The sequence below is a fragment of the Natator depressus genome, chromosome 1 (assembly GCF_965152275.1).
Source record: "Natator depressus isolate rNatDep1 chromosome 1, rNatDep2.hap1, whole genome shotgun sequence".
Lineage (NCBI taxonomy): Eukaryota > Metazoa > Chordata > Testudines > Cheloniidae > Natator > Natator depressus.
Window position 1 is genome coordinate 337,478,439 of NC_134234.1, and position 21,895 is coordinate 337,500,333.

General features: G+C 43.1%; 1 protein-coding gene across 3 annotated transcripts in view; it reads left to right on the forward strand.

Annotated features, from left to right (window-relative positions):
- The window catches only part of PRKCQ (protein kinase C theta), an 85,995-nt gene that overhangs the window by 20,596 nt on the left and 43,504 nt on the right, over positions 1-21,895 (forward strand). For 2 of the 3 annotated variants that reach the window (XM_074942682.1, XM_074942683.1), the window contains 8 exons: positions 1,091-1,216; positions 11,870-12,069; positions 14,762-14,822; positions 18,650-18,812; positions 19,830-19,861; positions 19,955-20,040; positions 21,107-21,236; positions 21,760-21,869. In XM_074942682.1, the coding sequence (XP_074798783.1) occupies positions 1,099-1,216; positions 11,870-12,069; positions 14,762-14,822; positions 18,650-18,812; positions 19,830-19,861; positions 19,955-20,040; positions 21,107-21,236; positions 21,760-21,869 (900 nt within the window). In that variant the 5' untranslated portion in view covers positions 1,091-1,098. Of the gene's footprint in view, positions 1-1,090; positions 1,217-11,869; positions 12,070-14,761; positions 14,823-18,649; positions 18,813-19,829; positions 19,862-19,954; positions 20,041-21,106; positions 21,237-21,759; positions 21,870-21,895 lie in introns of those variants that run through there. The other variant, XM_074942684.1, reaches the window with a different exon arrangement.

Below are 21,895 nucleotides of genomic sequence, written 5' to 3' on the forward strand. Positions count from 1 at the left end.
AACTGGGCATGTTTAATCTTGAGAAAAGAAGACCAAGGGGGGACTCGATACCAGTCTTTGAATATGGAAGGGGCTGTTACAAAGAGGTCGGTGATCAATTGTTCTCCATGTCCACTGAAAGTAGAAAAAGAAGCAATGACTTGATGTGCAGCAAAGGAGATTGAGGTTAGATATTAGGAAAATCTTTCTAACTATATGGATAATTAAGCATTGGAATAGGTTTCCAAAGGAGGTTGTGAAATCCCCATCGTTGGAGGATTTTTAAGAACAAGTTAGACAAACATATGTCAGGTCTAGGTCTGCTTGGTCCTGCCTCTGTGCAGGGGGTGGATTAGACGACCTCTCGAGGTTCCTTCCAGCCCTACATTTCTGTGAATCTATGATTCCATAAGTGTTCTCCTCCTCGAAAGATCTGGATCCAATGAGCAGAATTTTTGCTTCAAAGGTTGGCCAATAAATAAGTGTCAGCTACTCAGTGATGTGGATGCCTGGCATCACTTCTACATTGCACATAAATAGCGCTTCAATTTTTCACAGCGTCATGTTTCACTTGCAGGTTTCCAATAGACTGGTGTTCCCAAAGCTCAGTGTTTCCCCACAAAACGGTCCGTTTTGTGAGCGTGTGACTGCACATAAGCTACAAGAGAGGTTATCCCATCAATATGCCTTGGTTTCACTCCTGCTGTACTTCCAATGTGTAGTTATATGGGAGCTGGTGTTGGATCAGTGGTACTCTGAAGCCAGCTGAATGCATTTCCAGCAAATGCCTTGTGACCCGTTAAGTCACGCCTTGAAATCAACACATCAGGTTACATTACCTCACTCATATGTAGCCTCATGGCAGTTTTGTGCTAGTCCAGCATCTTGCCAGGCAGAAGATTGGACTAGAGCAGGGGATTGGTCTAGATGACCTTCTGAGGTCTCTTCCAACCCTAATATTCTATGATTCTAAGAGGAAATCATAGAGGCCCGGTTCGGATGGATAAGTAGCTGCGAGTTTGCCCCCCCGGCTACCAGTGATCAAACACTAGTTAAAACAAAGGGAATTTTTCAACTCCCCCAAATATCATTTCTCTTTTCCTCGACACAGGATCTGTCATGTCACCCTTTCTTCGGATTGGCTTATCAAACTATGACAGCGGCCCCTACCTGCCATCGCAAGGGGAGGTGATTAATCCTTATTGTGCGGTGATGGTCAAAGAAGCAGAGGAATCAGGTAAGCATATACATGCTAAGATATACATGTTATGTGGCTGTTATAGATGTGTGCCTCTCTGCATTGCTACTTGTGCGTAAAACGTGGGCTGAGATCCTTATAAGCATTTGTAGCATCTTTTAATAACAAATTTTAAAAACGATTGTATTCCGTAGAATAATTCCTCTATCATGCATGGCTTGGCTGGGCTCACTGGGGCCTTCAAGACCATGAAGTGTTTAAAAGGTAGCCTAGAAAAGCCCTCATCTTTACTGTGGGCTCCTGGGTGCTGAGGCTATAGATCCCAGCATGTATTCCTCCAGAATTAGCTGAGCCAAGTCACGTTGTTTCATTTTTATTCAAATTAGGTGCAAATTGCCTCGGTGTCTCTGAGATACAGCAGTATAACTTAAAACGTTCATTACATTTTTAGAGATACGGCCAGGAGCAGCCATTTCTCTGTTTGAAGAAGCCTGGGAAATCTCTCCCAAACAGGCAGAATCGTTCAAAACTGCATGAACTGTTTACCGTAATCACTGCTCTGGTGTAAGATATATTTTTGAGGGGGGTTTACACTTAGGTGTGGAGAGAAAACACTGGAGTAGCCGGTTTTCCAGCTCCAAATGCATGCATTGTTACAGTTTTGAAAGTGGAATGACTTATATAGGCCATAGTCCTGAAACCATTTTCACACATGTCTTCAAGCATGAGAACAATCCCAATGAGATTACACACATGTGTAAAGTTACTCGCATCCATAAGTATTTGCAAAATCAGGTCATAATTATTGTTCAAGAATTTCTTGTATTTACTGTTGCGTTTGACCATTATTTATTTTAATCATTAGACTAATTGTTGGCCACTACCTACCATGCTGACCATTGTCTCATTATTTCCTTATATTCCCCCATCCACCTGTATCCATCTGTTGTCACTTGCCTTATACTTAATTGCAAGCTTTTGGAGGTAGGGACCATTTTTTTGTGTTCTGTTTGTACAGCACCTAGCACAATGGGATCCTGGTCCATGACATGGGCTCTGAGATGCTACAATAATAAATAATAATAATTCAGGTGACTGTCTTAGAAATCAACCTACCTGAGGAGTCTCTTTATATCACAAGCTCTGCAGGGTGTTACACAGTTAGTAAAAGCAGATTTTTATACTTCTAAAACAATTAATTCAATGGTTCACTGTGGTTTGTTGTTTTTTTTTTTTTAAAGAAAATGTGGACTATGTTTGTTTATACAGTGTTAAAATTGACCCTTTCATAATATATTTTAAATGATTTTGGAAAATGTAGGGATATCAATCCATTTAGGTGGAAAACAATGGATGCCACCAGATCCTTAGGATCTTAAAACTCACAGCCTCGATTGAAAGCAATACTTTCTAGTTCAGCTTTATTCATAGCCAGGGTGTCTTCTTCTTCAGTGAATCCTTTAAAGGAGCCACAACTCAGACTGAAGCCTCTGTCAGTTCAGAAGGGAATAAAATAAATTTGAGGAATCTTGGTTTATTCCATTAGAGAAGACTCTGAAGTTATGTCCCTTCCTTAACAGATTATTGTTCATTAAGTCCCAACAATGTTCTCAGCTCTGTGCCGGACACAAATAGTGACAGACTGTGATTGAGGGATCACTTGATGCCAACCGGCAGAGGGGTGCCCAGGGCTTTCCAGGGATTCCCTGGGTCAAATATGTGCCTTATTGTTCACCAAAGAGTGGCATGTGAAGTCTCGACTGAGAGCCAGTAGCCCACTGGTCGGCATAATCATTGCAAAATGTATACACAGACAATATTGACAAAGATATATATCCATACTGGAAATTATGTTCTGAAGATCTGGGAGTTAAGGTAGGACACCAGGAGATGACAAACCTTGGACATGTTCCTTTCAGGCAGGCGGTAACAGACTCTCATCTCTGTGTCTGGCCATATTTATATTGTATGTCTTACAACGGTTGCCTATTTGCACACAACCCAGATATCCGTGGGGAAATTGTGAAATCTACAAGAAAGAAAACGTACAGGGAACAAAACAACAGCAGGGTGTGTCCTGATTCTGACTAAAGACAAAGGGCTGCTAGGGATACAAGGAAGCACACAGGATTGTTCACAGAGGAGGCAAGCTGACACCATATTTGTTGTAGGAAAGTGGGGTCACAGTGGCTGGCAAACGCTGAAAGGACTTGGGGTGAGCATTGTTGTACAAGGCAGGCACGTATCTAGTCAACGAAGTCTAGGTTCTAAAATGCGTCCTACGGTTTTACTTTTCTGTAACCATTTGTTTCCAATATTGCTGTTACTTGACTCTCTCTGCTTTGTTACATAAACTTACACTTAATTTCACTGCAAACGTATCTAAGTGCTGTGTGTTAAGCGGTGCAGTAATCTGAGGTGGAACTGGTAAGCTGAGGCGAATTGTTCCTTTGGATGCAGTGGATCTGGGAACCCAGCAAGCGTCCAATGGAACAGGAGGATGCTCGGAGGGCTCCAGGACCACAGTGTACCTTTCGCTAGGCTGCAGAGTGCCAGCAGGGCCTGTGTAGGCCTAGAAGGGAGCACTTGTGTTGCCCGTGGCTGCTGGGGCTGGGGAGCTGACCCCCGGTAGGCACAGACAAGACTTCCTCACACTAAGAGCAGGCACAAGCAGGTGCCTCACAGCCCTGGGTACCCGGGGAAATGTCACACAGACCCTGCCCAGAAGAGCTTGCAATCTAAAAATAGGCACAGATCAGGCAAAATGCACTTGATGGAAGGTGTTTATTTAATGCAGTTAAGCACCCAGGCCCAGATCCCTAAAGGTATTTAAGCAACTAACTTCCACTGATTTCAATGGGAGTTAGGTTCCTAAATATCTTTGAGGAGCTGGGCTTCAATTCCCATTGAATTTCAGTGGGATTTGGGCACATTACTCCCTTAGGTCCCTTTGAAAATCTCAGTTTGTACATTTCCTATGCAACCTGTCTTTCAAAATGTTAGGGCATCTGTTAGTTGGCTAGTGTCTCAGATCCTTGCTGAAGATATGGGTTTTTAGGAGAGAGATGAAGAAGGAGAAGACGGTGGGGATCTGATGCCCTGTGATCTGGCAGCATGGAAGAAGGAATGAAGCCAGGAGTGGGAGAAGGAAATAAAGGGGCATTGAGGATAGACAGCATCACTGGCAGAGCAAAAGAGGCAAGAGAAGACATGATAAGAGGCAAGATCTGAGATGTAGGAAGGAGTAAAGTTGTGCAGGCCCTTGAAGCATATACATGTTGGAATGGAAAACAAAAAACCTCTTAGATTCCCATTTCCTTTGACCTGAGCCCTGGATATCTTCTGATGCAGTTTAGATTCAATTCCCTCCAGAAAGTTTCATGAAGCTGGTGGTGTTGCTGCTCAGTACCTGTGAAGATCAGGTTGTTTTTATTTAGGTGCCCAAATGTGACACCCAAGCATGAAAATATTGGGCTCGGTGAAATGCTCAAGGAGATTCAGTTCATCAGTTGCAAAGTTGGTGATAGAATCTATTAATCCTGGCTCCTAGCCTTATGCTCTGACCATGCTTATGTAATCCACACACCTCCTAGGTGTGGTGTTCTTCCCATCTAGTGGCACCAAGACCACTGAGAGAGAGAGAGATTAATGAGTCTGCTCTACAGACTTAGCTAACAGCCAGCTGGTTTTTAGCTCATGCGGTAGAGGCTCATGCATTAAGCTCCAGAGATCCACGGGGTCTGTCCGCGTTACACTACCTCCAAGGCTTTTATGGGGAAAAGATGCTAAATTGCCACTACAGGACAGGGAATGCTCAATGAACTTTTGGCTATTGTTGGTTTCTTTTATAAACTTAAATTATTTAAATGTATTTGTTTTTGTTAGTTGGGTCCAATGATATATCAGGATGGAATGAGCCTGTGATGGAATACACCCCTGTGTTCACACCCTACACGCTATTGTAATAGTCTTTGTACAAGATATGCCTTGTGAGGTATAATTTGAAAACTCATCACTTGCTGACTAGTAATAGCATGGTAAAGTGCATATAGCCACATTATATGTAAAGTTATGAACATAAGCTGAAATAATGACTGAAATAGGTTTCCCAGATAAGTCTAGAGAGAGATTAAACCAGTTTCCCAAAGACGAAGAACAAGCTGATGCCCCAGCCAGGTGTCAACAAGTGACCATTCTTTGGCAAAAAGAAAAGGAGTACTTGTGGCACCTTAGAGACTAACCAATTTATTTGAGCATAAGCTTTCGTGAGCTACAGCTCACTTCATCGGATGCATAGGGGACAGGGACAAAGAGATCTGCATCTCAGCAAAAAAACAGCATGGAGTGGCCTTCCTCCAGCAGACTGCCTGTCTCCTGGTTCTCAGCTGGAAATGCTTTTCAAAGAGGGGCTAAAAAACTATAAAAAGGTGGGGCAAACACCCCAAGACATACCTGTCTCTCCCTGGCATCACACCTAAGAAGACAAAGGAAAACAGCCATTGGGCTTTGGTGGGAGGGATCCTGACCTGAAGAGTTTTAACCTTGCTGGAAGCATGTGGTGAAAAATTTTGCTTGAATCTTATCTAGTTTGTTAAGTTAGGCACTAAAAAGCATTTTATCTTTGTTCTTCTTGTAACCATTTCTGACTCTTATGCCTCATGGCTTGTACTCACTTAAAATCTATCTCTTTGTAGTTAATAAACTTGTTTTATCTAATCCAGCATAGTTAAGTTAAAGTGTCTGGGTAACTCTGTTTCAGGTAATAAGCTGTTGTATATTATTCTCTTAAAGGAATAACAGACTTCTTATATTTGGACTGTCCAGGAGAGGGCTGGGCAGTACAAGACATACACTTCAGGGGGGAAATCCGGGACTGGGAGTGTGTTGAGGTCACCCTGCAGTATAACCGAGGCTGGTGATGTGAAATTACACAAACACATCTGGGAGTGAGCTGCGTGTTGGCGGCTGTTTGTGAGCAGTCCAGGTTGGAGCCTACAGCAGCAAGGCATTGCAAGGCACCCAAAGTTATAGGGCAGGGGTGACACAGCCCCCCACTGGTCTGGATTCCACCCTGGTATGTCACAGAGCCTTAGATTTTAGATCAGGTCCTCTATGCTGGAGCCATTTTAGTAGAAGATTCTGCTTCAGTACTTTGCAATGTGCATTGGTGTCATCTTTCACTGCTGTGTCTGTTGAATGCTGTTTTTTCTGCACTTTGTAATTTTAGGGAAGGTTTTCGGGTTGTTTGTTTTAAACAAAGGAATCGCAGTATTTAATCAAAGGCCATTGCCATTCTTAAAAATAAAAGTGGTTGGAAGTGCTACTGCAGCTCACTACAGAAGAGAAACCTTTCCAGATATCATAGGAGCCTTTGAGGCATAAAAAAATCTGTCATTTAAAAGCTGCTCTGGATTTAATGGGCCACCTGGATCCATGCCCTTTTAACACCTGTCTTGATGCCATTTGTCTCATGAGAGATTCTGCACTGTGTTTGAACTTTATATGCAGTCCCACTGATCAAGAGACACTGTCAGCCAAAGAGAAAGCCTTGCACTACAGGAAAGACAGATGCTGTTTCATCTTCCAGGAGCATGGAGGTAAATGAGTCCCTGATATAACTCTATTCACTTCAGTGGAGTTACATCAGAGAGAATTTTGCCCTTATGCATTGGCCAATTCATTACCATCCCAGTGTTTGTTTATTTTAGCCATATATTTTCCAGGGCACTGAAAACAGATATTTATGTTGCAAATGATTGTGTCTCTTGGATAAATTGATTTCTCTATGTCTGGTGGCTGTGTAGCTAATGCAGTGAGGAAGTCATGGCTCTTCCTGTTAATATTTTTGTTCTCAGTGACATCTGGAAGTTTATGTTGCACTCAGCTGCTTTTCTTTTTGTGCAACTTTTTATCAAAAGATACTGAATGCATATTTATGAGCTTGTGCCTTGAAGCAAGCCTCTGTTATTTGACATAGAAAGCCATAATCATCACTGGCGAAACTCCATCAAAGCCAGGAATTACACCGGGGATGAATTAGGCCCACAGACAATTATCTAAGTATATTAATTGCAAAAATCTACATACATACTGTCAAGGTTCCTTCCCCACTCTGAACGCTAGGGTACAGATGTGGGGACCTGCATGAAAACTTCCTGAGCCTACTTTTACCAGCTTAGGTTAAAACTTCCCCAAGGTACAAACTATTTTACCCTTTGCCCTTGGACTTTCGCTGCCACCACCAAACGTCTAACACTGGTATTATTATTATTAGGAAAGAGTTCGTTTGGAAACGTCTTTCCCTCCAGAATCCTCCCAAATCTTACCCCTTTTTTCTAGGGAAAGTTTGATAAAAATCCTCACCAATTTGCATAGGTGACCACAGACCCAAACACTTGGATCTTGAGAACAATGAAAAAAGCATTCAGTTTCTTAAAAGAAGAATTTTAATAGAAGAAAAAGTAAAAAAGAATCACCTCTGTAAAATCAGGATGGTAAATACCTTACAGGGTAATTAGATTCAAAACATAGAGAATCCCTCTAGACAAAACCTTAAGTTACAAAAAGACACAAAAATAGGAATATCCATTCCATTCAGCACAGCTTATTTTCTCAGCCATTTAAACAAACAGAATCTAATGCATATCTAGCTAGATTACTTACTAAGTTCTAAGACTCCATTCCTGTTCTGTCCCCGGCAAAAGCATCACACAGACAGACCCAGACCCTTTGTTTCTCCCCCCTCCAGCTTTGAAAGTATCTTGTCTCCTCATTGGTCATTGTGGTCAGGTGCCAGCGAGGTTATCCTAGCTTCTTAACCCTTTACAGGTGAAAGGATTTTTCCTCTGGCCAGGAGGGATTTTAAAGGTGTTTACCCTTCCCTTTATATTTATGACACATACAGTGTTCAAGTGTGAGTAAAATGTGCCCAACCACACACTTACTAAATATGTGATGGTCCTTAATTACAGAGATGGGCCTGATCTAGATCCAAATTCCATTGAACTTCGGGAAAGTCCATGTACAGATTCAAACTTTGGACTGAGTGGTGCAACCTCTACTCATATTGGGAGACCCTTATATAAGAAGTCCAAATTCAGATGAGGAAACACTGTCTTGTTAGTTTTGTGATACAGGTTCTTTTTGCAGAAGCTGTGGCAAGCAGTAAGAAGTTTGTTCTCTGCCTTTATTTCTCTAACATCTTGGTGCAAAATTGTTCCAGGGAACAACACATCAGAGTTTGGGCTGAGATTTCAGGAAGCAGGGTTTGCCAACATACCATTTGTGACCATCTCTGTTCAAGGACTGGTGTATATAGTGTAAATAAGCCAGTGTGAGTAAAGGGTTCACGATCTGGTCCTTACCATATAAAACCTCGACACATACAGGGAGCTGGGCCTGGATCCCAGATCCTTCCCTTCAAAACTGTAGGGATGGGGATCACTGCTGTGGTGATATGCCAATAGGACAGACCCAGGGAGCTGAGAGGCAGCATCCTAGCAGAGGTCACACTGGGAAGCAGCACCAGGTACAGTAAGAGACATCTCTTCTCTGCCTTTTTCTCCAATGATCCAGCTGCTGGAAGGGCGGGGAGGGCATGGACTCCTAAGGTGGGGGAGATGAAAAGGAGCAATAAAGGCAGCTTTCTGTTGTCATTGGGTGAGCCGGATAGGGAATGGAGATTAAAAGCTTTCTGTGTGCTTCCCGTACTCTGTTCCCTCCCATCTGGTTCTTGCTCCTCCCTTCCAACAGCAGCAGGTGGCAGACGGCTGGTTCTCCCCCAAGCCCCAATCAACAGTAGATCGCAGTCTCCTTCCTTTCCCTCTACCCACCCTTAGAGAAAAGACAGGGCGGGGGGGTTTCTTTATCCTGGGAGCATGGGCTCCCTTAAAATGCTGCTCCTTCAAGACCTGGTCTGAATGCAGAACTTGCAGTGGTTTACCTTAAATCAGTTTGCAAACTGATTTAGTTAAACTGGTGCAAGTCTGCTTGAAGACACATTTAATTCAATTTAAGAGTGGTTCACTGCCAATTAATTCATTTTTTTTTAAACTGGATTAAGAGAAATCAAAATGAACTACTTTTAAACCAAAATAAGAGTTTCAAAACCAAAATTCATACCAATGGCACCAAATCGGTTTATAAAACCACCTTTAGTTAAACTGGTTCCAGTTGGTTGCACACACCCAAGTATTTAAAGTTGACCTGAAAATAATGATGAAGATGATGATGATAATTAATAACGATACCGAGCTCTTACATAGCGCTTTTCATCAGTAGACCTCAAAACACTTTACAAAGGAGGTCAGATGGGGAAACTGAGGCACAGAGCGCTGCAGTGACTTACCCAAGCTCACCTGTCAGGTCAGTGGCTAACCCAGGAATAGAGCCCAGGTCTCCTAAATCCCAGTCCAGTGCTGTGGTTTCCATTGCTTCTGTGTGATATATAAAGAAGTCGTGAAAGTATTTTTATGAATATTGATAAAGCATTTGTAGATTGTCCGAAGTAAGAGGCAATGGAAGTGTAAAGTATTATTGTTATGGAGGGAGTCACCAGAGGGCACCATTACACTCAGCATGCCAGCAGTGTGTATTCTTTGCAGAAATGCTTGACATAGTTTATTTTAAAGGAATCTGTTGCAAACAGCAAGAGAGTTTGTTCTCTGCCTTTTATTTCTCTAACTCCAATCAATACTTGGTGCAGAGTTGCTTTGTGGGAACCAGGTTTTTGGGTGGAGATTTCAGAAACTGGGATTTTTCCTGCATGCCGTTTGTGACTACCTCTGTTCATGGATTCGTGTATATTGTGTAAATAAACCAGTTACAGTAAGGATACACCCCCTCGCTCTGCGTCATTGATTTTTCCTTCAACGGGAAACCAACCTGGAGGGTCCTGACGTCTGCTAACGCTCGGCAGAAGGGCGGTATTATTATCCCACAATGCACTTAAACATGTTTTATATTTTTAATTTTCTTATTCCATTAAATTAACATTTTATAAGAGGAAAAGTTAAGGATGATTATTGTTAAACAGAGCTCACCTTGAGTAAAGAGTCCAAGTTCTTGACGTGGTGTATAAACTGACAGTACAATACTAAGAAAGATGGGTGAGGTTCTTCTCATTTGTATGGTCACAATGGGAATAAAGCTTTCCTTGTGATGGCTTCTCCCAGCTGCTCCAAGTCCGTGTGCGTTTGGGCCCGGGAACTGAAGACAGGTAGCCTTTCTCCTGTCCTCTCAGTCACCCTTCTGCTGGTACCCAGGCAATGTGGAGGAGGAAACTGTCTAATTCAAATGCGGAGGGCAAAAGCCAGATCTAAGGAAAGGAGTAGATTGGGACAAAGAGTCTGGCGAGACTTGGACTAAAGAGTAGGGGAAATTATGATTGGGACTGGCTGGGCAGTTTTATGGTAGGCCTCAAAGATACCTCACATCCAAATAAGTTGTGTCTCCTATCATAAGCGCTGACTCCATGGGTGCTCCAGGGATCAAGCCCCCAAGGAAAGAAAAACAGAGAGCTCAGCACCCACCAGTCACAGCTGTTTGGCAGGGCTGCTGATCAGCTGTTCAGCAGCTGGCGGGAGGCGCTTGCGGGAGGGCAGCAAGAGGCAGGCAGGGCGGGCCTCAGGGGAGCGGGTGGAGCGGGGAGCAGGAGGAGGTGGACCGAGTGCAGGGCCTCTGGGGAGGGGGGCGGAGTAGGGGCAGGGCCTCAGGGCACAGAGCAGACATGCCAAACCCATGAAAAAAGTCAGAAATTGCACTTCTTTGTGGCTTAATTGGCTTGTGAGTTGCTTGTTGGCTAGTTTTTGGCTTGTTGGCTAGTTTTTGGCCTGTAGCTTGTTGCTTGTTGCTTCTTGTTTTTGATCAGCTCCCGGCAAGCAGGGGCAAGGGGGGCAAGCAGGGGCAAGGGTGGGAGAGAGTCGGGGTGCACCGCGGGCCCACCACAGTCCCAGCCTGCACGCCGGGGGTATCTAGTGACCTAGAGTGTTGGGGTTCTTAGGGATTGGCTTGTTGTGGCCTTGTTTTGAAATGGGATTAGCTTGATTTTTGGCTTATTGTGAAAGTCGGAGTGCTTATTTACCACACGAAAGTTGGCAGAGTGGGGATGGAGCACCCATCAGGAAAAATAGAAGTCAGCACCTGTGTCTCCTATGTCACCTTTTCCTGCCCCTATTTTCTTCAGTGTTTCTAGCATTGATGGAGTAATTGTGAGGGAAACGAGTGATTATCCTCCCACAGAAGCCTAGGTTCTCTGACTCCGGTCTCATTTCCTCCACAGAAATGATCTAGCCCCCAGTTTCTTTGTTTGGGTTCAGAGTGAATAACCATGGAATTGCTTTACCTGTTTTGCTTTCATCTTGGAAGACAAAGAAGTTTAGAGGCAGGAATGCTGGGAAAATAATTTTGCCCGAGACAAAATGAGGGCCTGATTCATAACTGCATTACTGCAGATTAACACCAGTGTAACTCCACTGATTTTTAATGTACTTGATTCTTATTTACTCTAAGTCACTTTACATCACTGTGGCAGAATAAAGAGGTCTTTAAGTGGGCACAAATTATATTTAAATTTAGTTCAAGGGCCCCTTCTCACCTGCGTGGTAGCCTTGGCATAAATGAGAATCAGGCCCATTGTGTCGCATCCTCTCAGGCGGACATCCCAATATGTCTAAATATCTTTTCTGTTAACAGAGAATGGCCAAGTGTACGTCCAAAAGAAGCCCACCATGTACCCACCCTGGAACAGCACGTTCGACGCCCATATCAACAAGGGTAGGGTCATGCACATTGTTGTGAAGGACAAAAGCGCAGAGATGGTTTCAGAAACCACAGTTGAACTCAACATACTGGCAGACAGGTGCAAGAAGACCAATGGGAAGACAGAAATATGGGTAAGCGCTTTGGGTTGTTAACACCACTGATGGCTTGTTAGAGATAACTCTTATGGAATAAGGGGAGGCGCTACGTGCATACCAGATTGCAAATGTAACTGATATGCCAACAAAAATTGTCTGCCCATCCAAGGAACTCATGTGGCATAATCTCGTGCATTGCTTGATGGAAAGCAGTCCATGAATATCAAAAAGAGCAACATAATGCTTTTATATTAACTGTCACTGCTATATTAAAACATATAACTTATATTAGCAAGCATTCTGGTTCCTCTGAGTCACGCAGACATAATAGCTTTGCTTAGATAATCCTTTGGGGGAAGATAGTAATATGAGTGACTACATATGAATTATCTTATGTGCCCTAGAGAAATGCTCTTAAAATTTAATCTGTCTAATATCAGTGGACTGATTCACCGCTGCATCATTTCAGTGTTATATCACTGTGACTCCGTTAAATATCAGTGGTATAAATCTGAAGTATGGTAGTGATGAAACAGGCTCAAAGTATTAATTACATGGCATGATAATCCCAGCAGGCAGGCTGCAGGTAATGCTGTTTAGCAAATAGTATTTTTGTGATCGCCGTGCTCTTAATAGGGACAGGGGAGGGTGCTCAACCCCTGCTCTGCCCCACCCACACTCCACCCCTCCCCCAAGGCCCTACCCCTGCCCTGTCCCTTCCTGCCTTATTCCGCCCCCTCCTCCAAGTGCGCCCCGCCCTCACTCTGCCTTTTCATGCCCCCCACTCCTTCTCCTCCCCCGCTGTTCCTCCTGCCCGCTGCTGAACAGCTGATCCTCAGCTGGTGGGAGCGTGGGGGGGAGAGGGAGGAGCTGATTGGCAGGCCCATTGGTGGGTGAGAGGCACTGGGGAGAGGGGAGAAGCTGACTGGCGGGACCCGCTGGTGGGTGCTGAGCACCCACGGAGTCAGCGCCTATGCTAACTTGGAAGATTTACCCATAGGGTAAAATTTTCAAAAACTCATTTCTATTTTAAAAACAGTTTGGAGACTTCAGAGCCTACGGGTACATAGAGCCTAAGAGTATGTCTGCACAGCAAAGAAAACCCTGCAGCTGGCCCACGGCAGCCAACTCGGGCTCGTGGGGTTCAGACAGTGAGGCTGATTCATTGCTGTGTAGACTTCCAAGCTCCGGCTAGCGCCTGAGCTCCGGGGCCCTCCCACCTCACAGGGTCCTAGACATTTACACAGCAATGAAACAGCCCCACAACCCAAGCCCCACGAGCCTGAGTCAGCTGGCACGGGCCAGCTGTGGGTATCTAGTTGCTATGAAGACATACCCAAAGTCCCATTAGGCTTCATAGAGCCAGATACAAAGGCATTTAGGGGCCTAAGGATGCAGATAGGCACCCAGTGGGATTTGCAAAAGTGCCTAAGAAGTGAAGCTGGGCAAAATTTTTCATCCAAAGCTCTTTTTCGCTGAAAAATGCAGATTTGGGTCAACCAAAACATTTTGGGAATTTCTGTTGAATTCACCAAATTGTTCTGGCTGAAAAAAACCCAAAACATCCCCCCCCCCCAAATTTAAACACTTTGTTCGGACATTTTCTAATTGAAATATTTCAATTTTTTATTCAAAATGACTTTTCGTTTCGAATTCCATCTCAGTTGTTTTTTTTTTTTAAGTAAAAAGCCTTCAAAAACAAAATGAAACATTTCATGTGGAGTGGAATCAAACTTTCCTTGAGGTTTTTTTATTTTTCCTAATTGTCGAAAAATTTTATTTTGGGTCAACCTGAAACAGTTTTTCTTAAAAAATGTTTTGATTCAGCCAGCAAACCAAAAATATCGATAGGCACCTAACTCCCATTGAAGCCTATAGGAGTTAGGCACTTACAGCCACATTTGCAAAAGTGCTTAGCACTCAGCAGCTGCCACTGGGAATGATATGTTCTCTTGATAGAAGCTGGTGGATATGGAGCATTTTGGAAAATCTGAGCTTTATTTATTATTTTATCCATACTTCATATATGTTCTAGCATGCTGTTCCCAAGCCTCTGGTGAGAAACAACATAGTCTTATAACCATATAGATTTCATAGATACTAAGGTCAGAAGGGACCATTATGATCATCTAGTCCGACCTCCTGCACAACGCAGGCCACCGAATCTCACCCACCCACTCCTGCAATAAACTCTCACCTATGTCTGAGCTCTTGAAGTCCTCAAATCATGGTTTAAAGACTTCAAGGAGCAGAGAATCCTCCAGCAAGTGACCCATGCCCCATGCTGCAGAGGAAGGCAAAAACCCCCCAGGGCCTCTTCCAATCTGCCCTGGAGGAAAATTCCTTCCCGACCCCAAATATGGCAATCAGCTGAACCCTGAGCATGTGGGCAAGATTCACCAGCCAGACACCCAGGAAAGAATTCTCTGTAGTAACTCAGATCCCATCCCATCTAACATCCCATCCCATCATATTGTCCATCGCTTCTCCCAGAGCCCTTCTATACACTTTGTTCTCCAGTGGTTACTGTGTCTAATAATGAATGAACCAAAACCGAGTAGTTATTGCCATTTATTGAATTCTGTGGGGAAATGAATTTTTTTCTTGCCAGCTGAGATTATTGCTAGACTTTAGCTTTGAGTTCGCTCAGGCATCTGAAGTGATTGCCGTTAAGTAGCATTGCTGTCTAACATCTACACTTTTTTTTCTTTCTTCTTGTCTCAACCAGCTAGAATTGAAACCTCAAGGGAGAATGCTAATGAATGCAAGATACTTCCTGGAAATGAGCGGCAAGTGACACTATTTATTGATTAATTGATTTGATTTCTGGTTATGTGGGACAGACAAGTCATCTTCAGATAAACACCTGGCATTTAAAATAATGCTCACTTCAATACTGATGATTCACCTATAGACTTGTATTGAGATTATTGAAATGGGTTGAATGCGGCTTCACTATGAAGAGCACTTCATATTGCATTGCGGGGTTCCACGTTGGCTGTCCCTCAGTTATTTGCATTCAAATTTGCTAGCTTTACGTAAAAAAGTGGATTCTCCCGTAGCTGCCATCCCTACACATGCATTCCTTTAAGCCAACCCAGAAGAAAAAAGGACCTAATTCCAGATCCAGCTCCCATCCAGGATAGTGGAAAGACTCCCATTGATTTCAAAGGTTTGGACCGGCCCTGTATAGAGCTCCTAGCTGAAAAATGTATACATTAAGAATATATTGGTTTGGAACAATCTCAACATAAAGGGATGGCAAAGTGCATAAATGGCCATGTAAAACACATTTTCATCTTTTGACCTTGACAAAACTCCCATTGACTTTGATGAGTGCAGGATGGAGGACTAGATGGGGAGGTAACAACCTGAACTTAGAAAGATCTTCCAATAAGACAATGAAAATAATTCATTAGGAAGCATGTGCACATTGGTACTTTTCCTCATCAACTCCTACCTCTGATGGGTACTAAGGCTTCTGCTGCCAAGCTGTATCAGGTCAGCATTGAAACAGAAGTCTTAACCCATCACGGGGGCTAACCTTTAGGGCAGTTAGGTGTCCAGTACATCTCCGTATTGCACATAGCAATGTCAGAATCAATACTTCAGTGCAGGCTACTTCCTACAGAATACTTAGGTGCATTGTTGTACAATCCACTTGGTGGATATTATTATATTATTTAGCAAGGGTTGGGTTTTATTCCTCTGCAAAGCTTGCAGAATCACACTAACTGTGAATATTTTCATGAATTCAGCATATAGTAAATCAGTACTGGCCTGGTAGAATTGCAAGGAATATGCAAAAAGAATCTCTCTATATAATTCTAACCACTTTTTTCAGGGCACAATTCTGTGTAAATTGAAAATCTTACATCTGAGCACTCATGTCAAGAGTTGAAAGGTCTATATTTTTGAAAACAGCTTCATGAATATTTACCCCATGGCCCTGATCTAACTCATAGTTGGATCAAGCCCTAAATTACAGATTGGTTTCAGAGTAACAGCCGTGTTAGTCTGTATTCGTAAAAAGAAAAAAGAAAAGGAGTACTTGTGGCACCTTAGAGACTAACCAGTTTATTTGAGCATGAGCTTTCGTGAGCTACAGCTCACTTCATCGGATGCATAGCATACTGTGGAAACTGCAGAAGACATTATATACACACAGAGACCATGATGGTCATGGTCATGGTCTCTGTGTGTATATAATGTCTTCTTCAGTTTCCACAATATGCTATGCATCCGATGAAGTGAGCTGTAGCTCACGAAAGCTCATGCTCAAATAAACTGGTTAGTCTCCAAAATTACAGATTGTAATTTGAATGGTAAAGAAACTGCATCTGAAAGAGCACCAGGTGGATTTTAAAAAAACATGCCTCAAAAATACTTCCTCTTGTTTATGCCTTCATACCTTGCATCACTTAGTAGATCAAGGTATCAGTGAGGTCAACAACATCCCAAAGAGATACTCGTGACTGTTTTTCGGTCACATTCTCTCCTTTCCATCTAGTCCAATGCCAGCACTTCCATACTGTGCTGTAACCTCATGATGGGGCATTAGTTCAGTTCTGACTAGAGGGACGTGCAAACTTAGTAAACCACTCAAACCACTTCCTTCAAAACCTCGGGTTTCCTTGGAAATCTCCCACCCAAATACTAACCAGACCCAGCCCTGCTTCGTTTGTGAAAGCCAACAAGAGAAGACAAGAGCTTGTCTGTATTAACACATTCTGCTTCTGTGGGTTATACAGAAAGGGTTCAGTGCCTTTTTTTTTTACTTTAAAGAAAATTATTTGCTGGAAACAATACATTAAATAATTCCTATGCTCTACATATTATGAATTAGCATTAGCAACAGTTCACTGGTTCCTGTTGTCTTGTAATTCAGCATTTTAAGCCAATTCCAACCTTTGGAAACACATATTTAGAAGCATGGAGCTGTAGTTTTGGGGAGATTATCGTTTAATGTTGCTTGCCACAGAATTAAATAGACTTTTTCTAATAATAAATAGCATCACCCAAGATTCTAGAATTTAAATGTAAACGTATATGGAAAACAAATACACTGGATTTAAAATATGGGTAGAGGTGGGAGGAAAGTTAGATAGGAGTGCTCAAGGCATTGGCTATAGGATCGAGAATTTTCTCCCTTAAGTCATCAGCTCAATGCTAGTTCAAGTCAGTAGAAACCGAAATTCAGGGGTCCCAGGTGAAATAAGTGGATGGTCTCAGCCAATTTCCTAGTGGACAGTTCTACCGGCACAATTGACCTCATTGTCACCAATAGTTAGCCAGACTGAACACTGATGGAACAGACATGGAAAATGAACTATTTTCTTGCCTGTAGATGTACTCTACCAGCTATTCTGATCAGGGCTGAGTTTCACTGGGGATACAACATGAAGGACACCTACACTGTCATTGTAGCAAACAGCTCAATCCACTTTATCATTAGAGTTGGTTGGAAAAATTCCCGTGCAACAGTATTTCATCAGAATTTGCCAATTCATCAAAAATAAAATGTTTCACAGAGATGGTTCAATTTCACCAAAGTTCCAACGGAACCCTGGCAGTGTTTTCTGCCCACTCACCCACCTGGTTCCTTGCCAGCCTGTCTGATGGGCTGCTGGGGACCTCAGGGCTTCCATGGTCCGTGGCTCCAGGGAAGCACACTAGGCGGACTGCTTCAGAGTCAGAGACTCCAGAGATTCAGGGTCCACCTGGTGGGCTGCTGGGGACCCCAGAGTTTCCAGAGTGCACAACTTCCAGACAGCCCACCAGCCGTCTGCCCCAGAGCTGGGGATCTTTTTCTTTTTCAATGAGAATTTTGAAATTTGGGGGTTTCGTTCCCAATTGGAACAAAATATAAAAATCCTCCATGAAACAGAATGACCTTTTCCCGCCCAGCTCAGATTATCATTGTGAATTTTGCCAGCTGTTTCCCCTGCTTTTACCTCTCCTAGGTCATGCCCACCATCATACATTCACGTTGTAAATGCTGAACGGATCTTCTACCAGTAGTTTCAGAACAGCAAATTGGTATTTAAACTGATTGACTGCTTATTTGGAGGACTTTCCCTTTCTGCTTTAAAGTGGTAGAATGAAAGCCATCATGAAACAGACAAGGGCACTCTGCCTGCTTCATATCTAACCAGAGGAGTCATGTGTAATTTCTTATAAGCTTTATACTAAGTATATATGTTAGGTGAGTTTGGTCTACATTAGTTGCTTCCATCAGCATAGTTACAGAGGGGAGGCTAGAGCATAGGTCTGGGACTTAGGACTCCTGGATTCTATTGTCAACTGTACAGCCTCTGTCCTTATGCATGTCATTTAACTTCTCTGTGTCCCAGTTCCCCATCAGTCAAATGAGTGTAATACCTGCCTCACTAGAGTGGTGTGTGGCTTCATTTATTAATGCTTGTAAAGCACTCTGAGATTCTCCAGTAAAAGACAGCTGAGAACACAGAGTATAAGTATAGTATAACTACCGTGAGTGTATACACACACTGTAGTTATATTGTACTTACACTGTATATACTTATACTGTATATATCTACACACATACACAATAACTGAATTTCGTAATGAACTCTTACGTCTCCTTTCTTCCCAGATGCTAAAGAGCTGATCGACTGTGAGACAGAGGGGTTTTTCTCCCTGCATCAGCGCCGGGGAGCTATCAAGCAAGCCAAAATTCACAACGTCAAATGTCACGAGTTCACTGCTACCTTTTTCCCACAACCCACATTCTGCTCTGTCTGCCATGAGTTCGTCTGGTACGTACAATGATTCAGAGCTTCCTCCACCTTTCATTCTGAAACTCATTGTCCGCCGTGTTAACCAGCTGCCATTCCATAAGCACTCTGTGGCTACGAATGAATGAGAGTTGGTTCAAGTGAGGAGCTTTCAAGTCTTCCCTGGATCACAGCCCAGTGCAATTCAGCATGTGCATGTGTATGCAGATGTCCCCGGGCACTTCTGTTACATACTAGACATTAATCATCATCTCAGGAGGATCCATTCCTCCAAACCTCAGTGAAGAAACATTATTATTGCTCACCATTAAGAGGCCTGACCCCACAACTCTCACTCACATACTTGACTCCAATGGGCCTTTTCAGTGAGCGTTTGTCTGAGCAGGGCCCAGTCCAGCTCCAGTTGAAGTCCGTCAGGCACAGATCCCCAAAGGTATTTAGCCTCTCATCTTCCTTTGAAATCAATGGGAGTTAGGTGCCTAAATACCTCTGAAGATCTGGGCCGGAGAATCTTTCCGTTGACTTTAATGGGAGTGTGATCAGGTCGTTAGGACTGGAAACTGAGAAAGGGCCTCAGGATTTGGGCATTGGAACTGTTTGAAGGAGTAAAGACTCCTCGTGTGAGTAAGTGTCACGGTATCAGGCCCTTTATCTGTTACATGTAGGGGTTACATGTTTCATTCCCGGGATATGACACACCCAGTTGTCATGATTCTAATTGCATTTGTACCAGTATGAACATTCACTCCTATCTTTTACTGTTTCTGCAGTGACTAAAATACACATAGGTTTCTAATAAACAGGTTGCCATTAACTGATGCAAAATTAAAAGTTGTAAAGTGCACAAAACCTGCTGTGAGGGCCTCAAGCAGTCATTCTAACTACTAACTGAAGTGAATAAAGATACTTAAGCTAGATAAGCCCTACAGGAGCTAATAAAAATCAATGTGGTCTTCTTCAATTTCCATTGCATAAATACTGCTGCTCTATGGGGGCTCTCTGAAAATTCAAAATTAACCAGCTTTGTGTTTATTCCAGGGGTCTTAACAAACAAGGCTACCAGTGCAGGCGTAAGAAGCTTTATTATATTACTATCATTATTTATTCAGTCATTTTTTTAGATGGCATTTTTTCCTAATATCGTGGCTTATCTGTTCTTTCAGAATGCAATGCTGCCATTCATAAGAAGTGTATTGATAAAGTAATAGCTAAGTGCACAGGATCGGCAATCAATAGCAGAGAAACAATGGTATGTGTCACATTTCGGCATAGGGATTTCATTCTGATCTTTCTTATACTGATGTAAGCCAGGAGTAACTCCAGTGAAGTCACTGAAGTTACTGGTGTAGAATGGGTGTAATGAATCAGATTCGTGTCCTTTGCTTGCACCTTCCTGATCGGTCACACAATCTCTTATTTGTGATGCACTCAAATTTAATAACTGATTTTGCAATATTTAAATCAAGACTGGATGTCTTCCTAAAAGAGATGCTATACCGCAGATAGACGTTATGGGCACGAGGGAGATACTATGAAGTTTGTTGGCCTTTATGATGCAGGAGGTCAGACTCAATGATCATAATGGTCCCTTCTGGCCTTAAAATCGAGGAATTTACCATTTCAAGAGTGTATATATTATATTATCCAAACTTTGCAGACTGTTAATGGGAGATCTGTATATTGACAAGTTCCCCTTTATTATGCCTTTATCTTGCTTTTTCACATCATTGTTCCAGGGAGCATTTCCCTAATCTTTGCAGAAATGAGAGTAAGCTGCCATTTCCACATTGATATTAAGACTACGATTTTCTTAGTTAATTTCATCACACAGCCCCTATTTATACCCATGTAGCTTTTCCCTTCATCAATTCTGATCCCTCCATGGTGTTTACACCCTTCAAACACTTTAGGCTGTTATTCTCAAAGCTAACTAGAGGGTTTAGCCACACAATTCCCGTTGACAAAGATGGGAGCTTTGTGGCAAAATCCATTAGTTGGCTTTGTAAATCTATAGACAATTTCCTTTTTTTTGGTCAATCCCAATAACAAAGATACAGCACTGGCATGGATGTCACTTTTTTCCCTACCCTGTTTTCTATGTACAATATATTGCTTATTCCCAAGGATTTTTTTTTCCCGGGCATGGTAAAAACCCTGCCAACTAATAATAAGGCTGTCAAAGACCACAGTGATGGGCAGCAGCATAATCCCCCTAAAATAGATAGAATAATATGGATGATGAGTACTTTTCTTTTTTTAATTCAGCACTGATGCAGAGTGGGTAATATTTTCACTGCTGACTTTTTTCCTTGCAGTTCCACAAGGAGAGGTTTAAGATAGATATGCCGCACCGGTTTAAGGTCTACAACTATAAGAGCCCGACATTCTGCGAGCACTGTGGCACACTTCTTTGGGGCCTGGCGAGGCAAGGGTTAAAGTGTGACGGTGAGTCCTGCTGCTCTGCAAATGTAGATGGAATGAATGGGCCTTTACAAGGCTGCTCTCCTGAGGAGCTGCAGTCTAAGGGCCAAATCCTGTTTACATTAAGCATGCAGATAGCTCCTTAGTCGTTGGGGGCAGGGGGACATGCTGAGGGCAGAGCCTGAGGATCGCCCACACACACACACACGCACACACACAGCAGGATCATTTTGGGGACTGCACAAGGATGCATGGCCCATGGGGCTGAAGAGTGGATCCACAGCTGCTCCACAGGCTTGGGGAGGAAAATGTCCCCATGCATCTCCCCAGCTTGTGGCTTATTCAGGTTGGGCCAGCACAGTGACTATGCACCAATAGGATTTAACTGGTGCCTAGGCCTTGAGCTCCGTAGGGCTTCACAGGGGTGAATTTCACCCTGACCTGTTGGCTCAGGCCAATTGAAGTGCTCTGCCTCATGTCAGACAAATGCTGTTTATAATGCAATCCTCCCCAGGCTCCGATCACCTCATAAACTTCTTCCTTTCAGCATGTGGCATGAACGTCCATCACAAGTGCCAGACGAAAGTGGCAAACCTTTGTGGAGTTAACCAGAAACTAATGGCCGAAGCACTGGCAATGATAGAGAGCACCCAACAGGTACAACAGCTCGTGGACTAAAACAG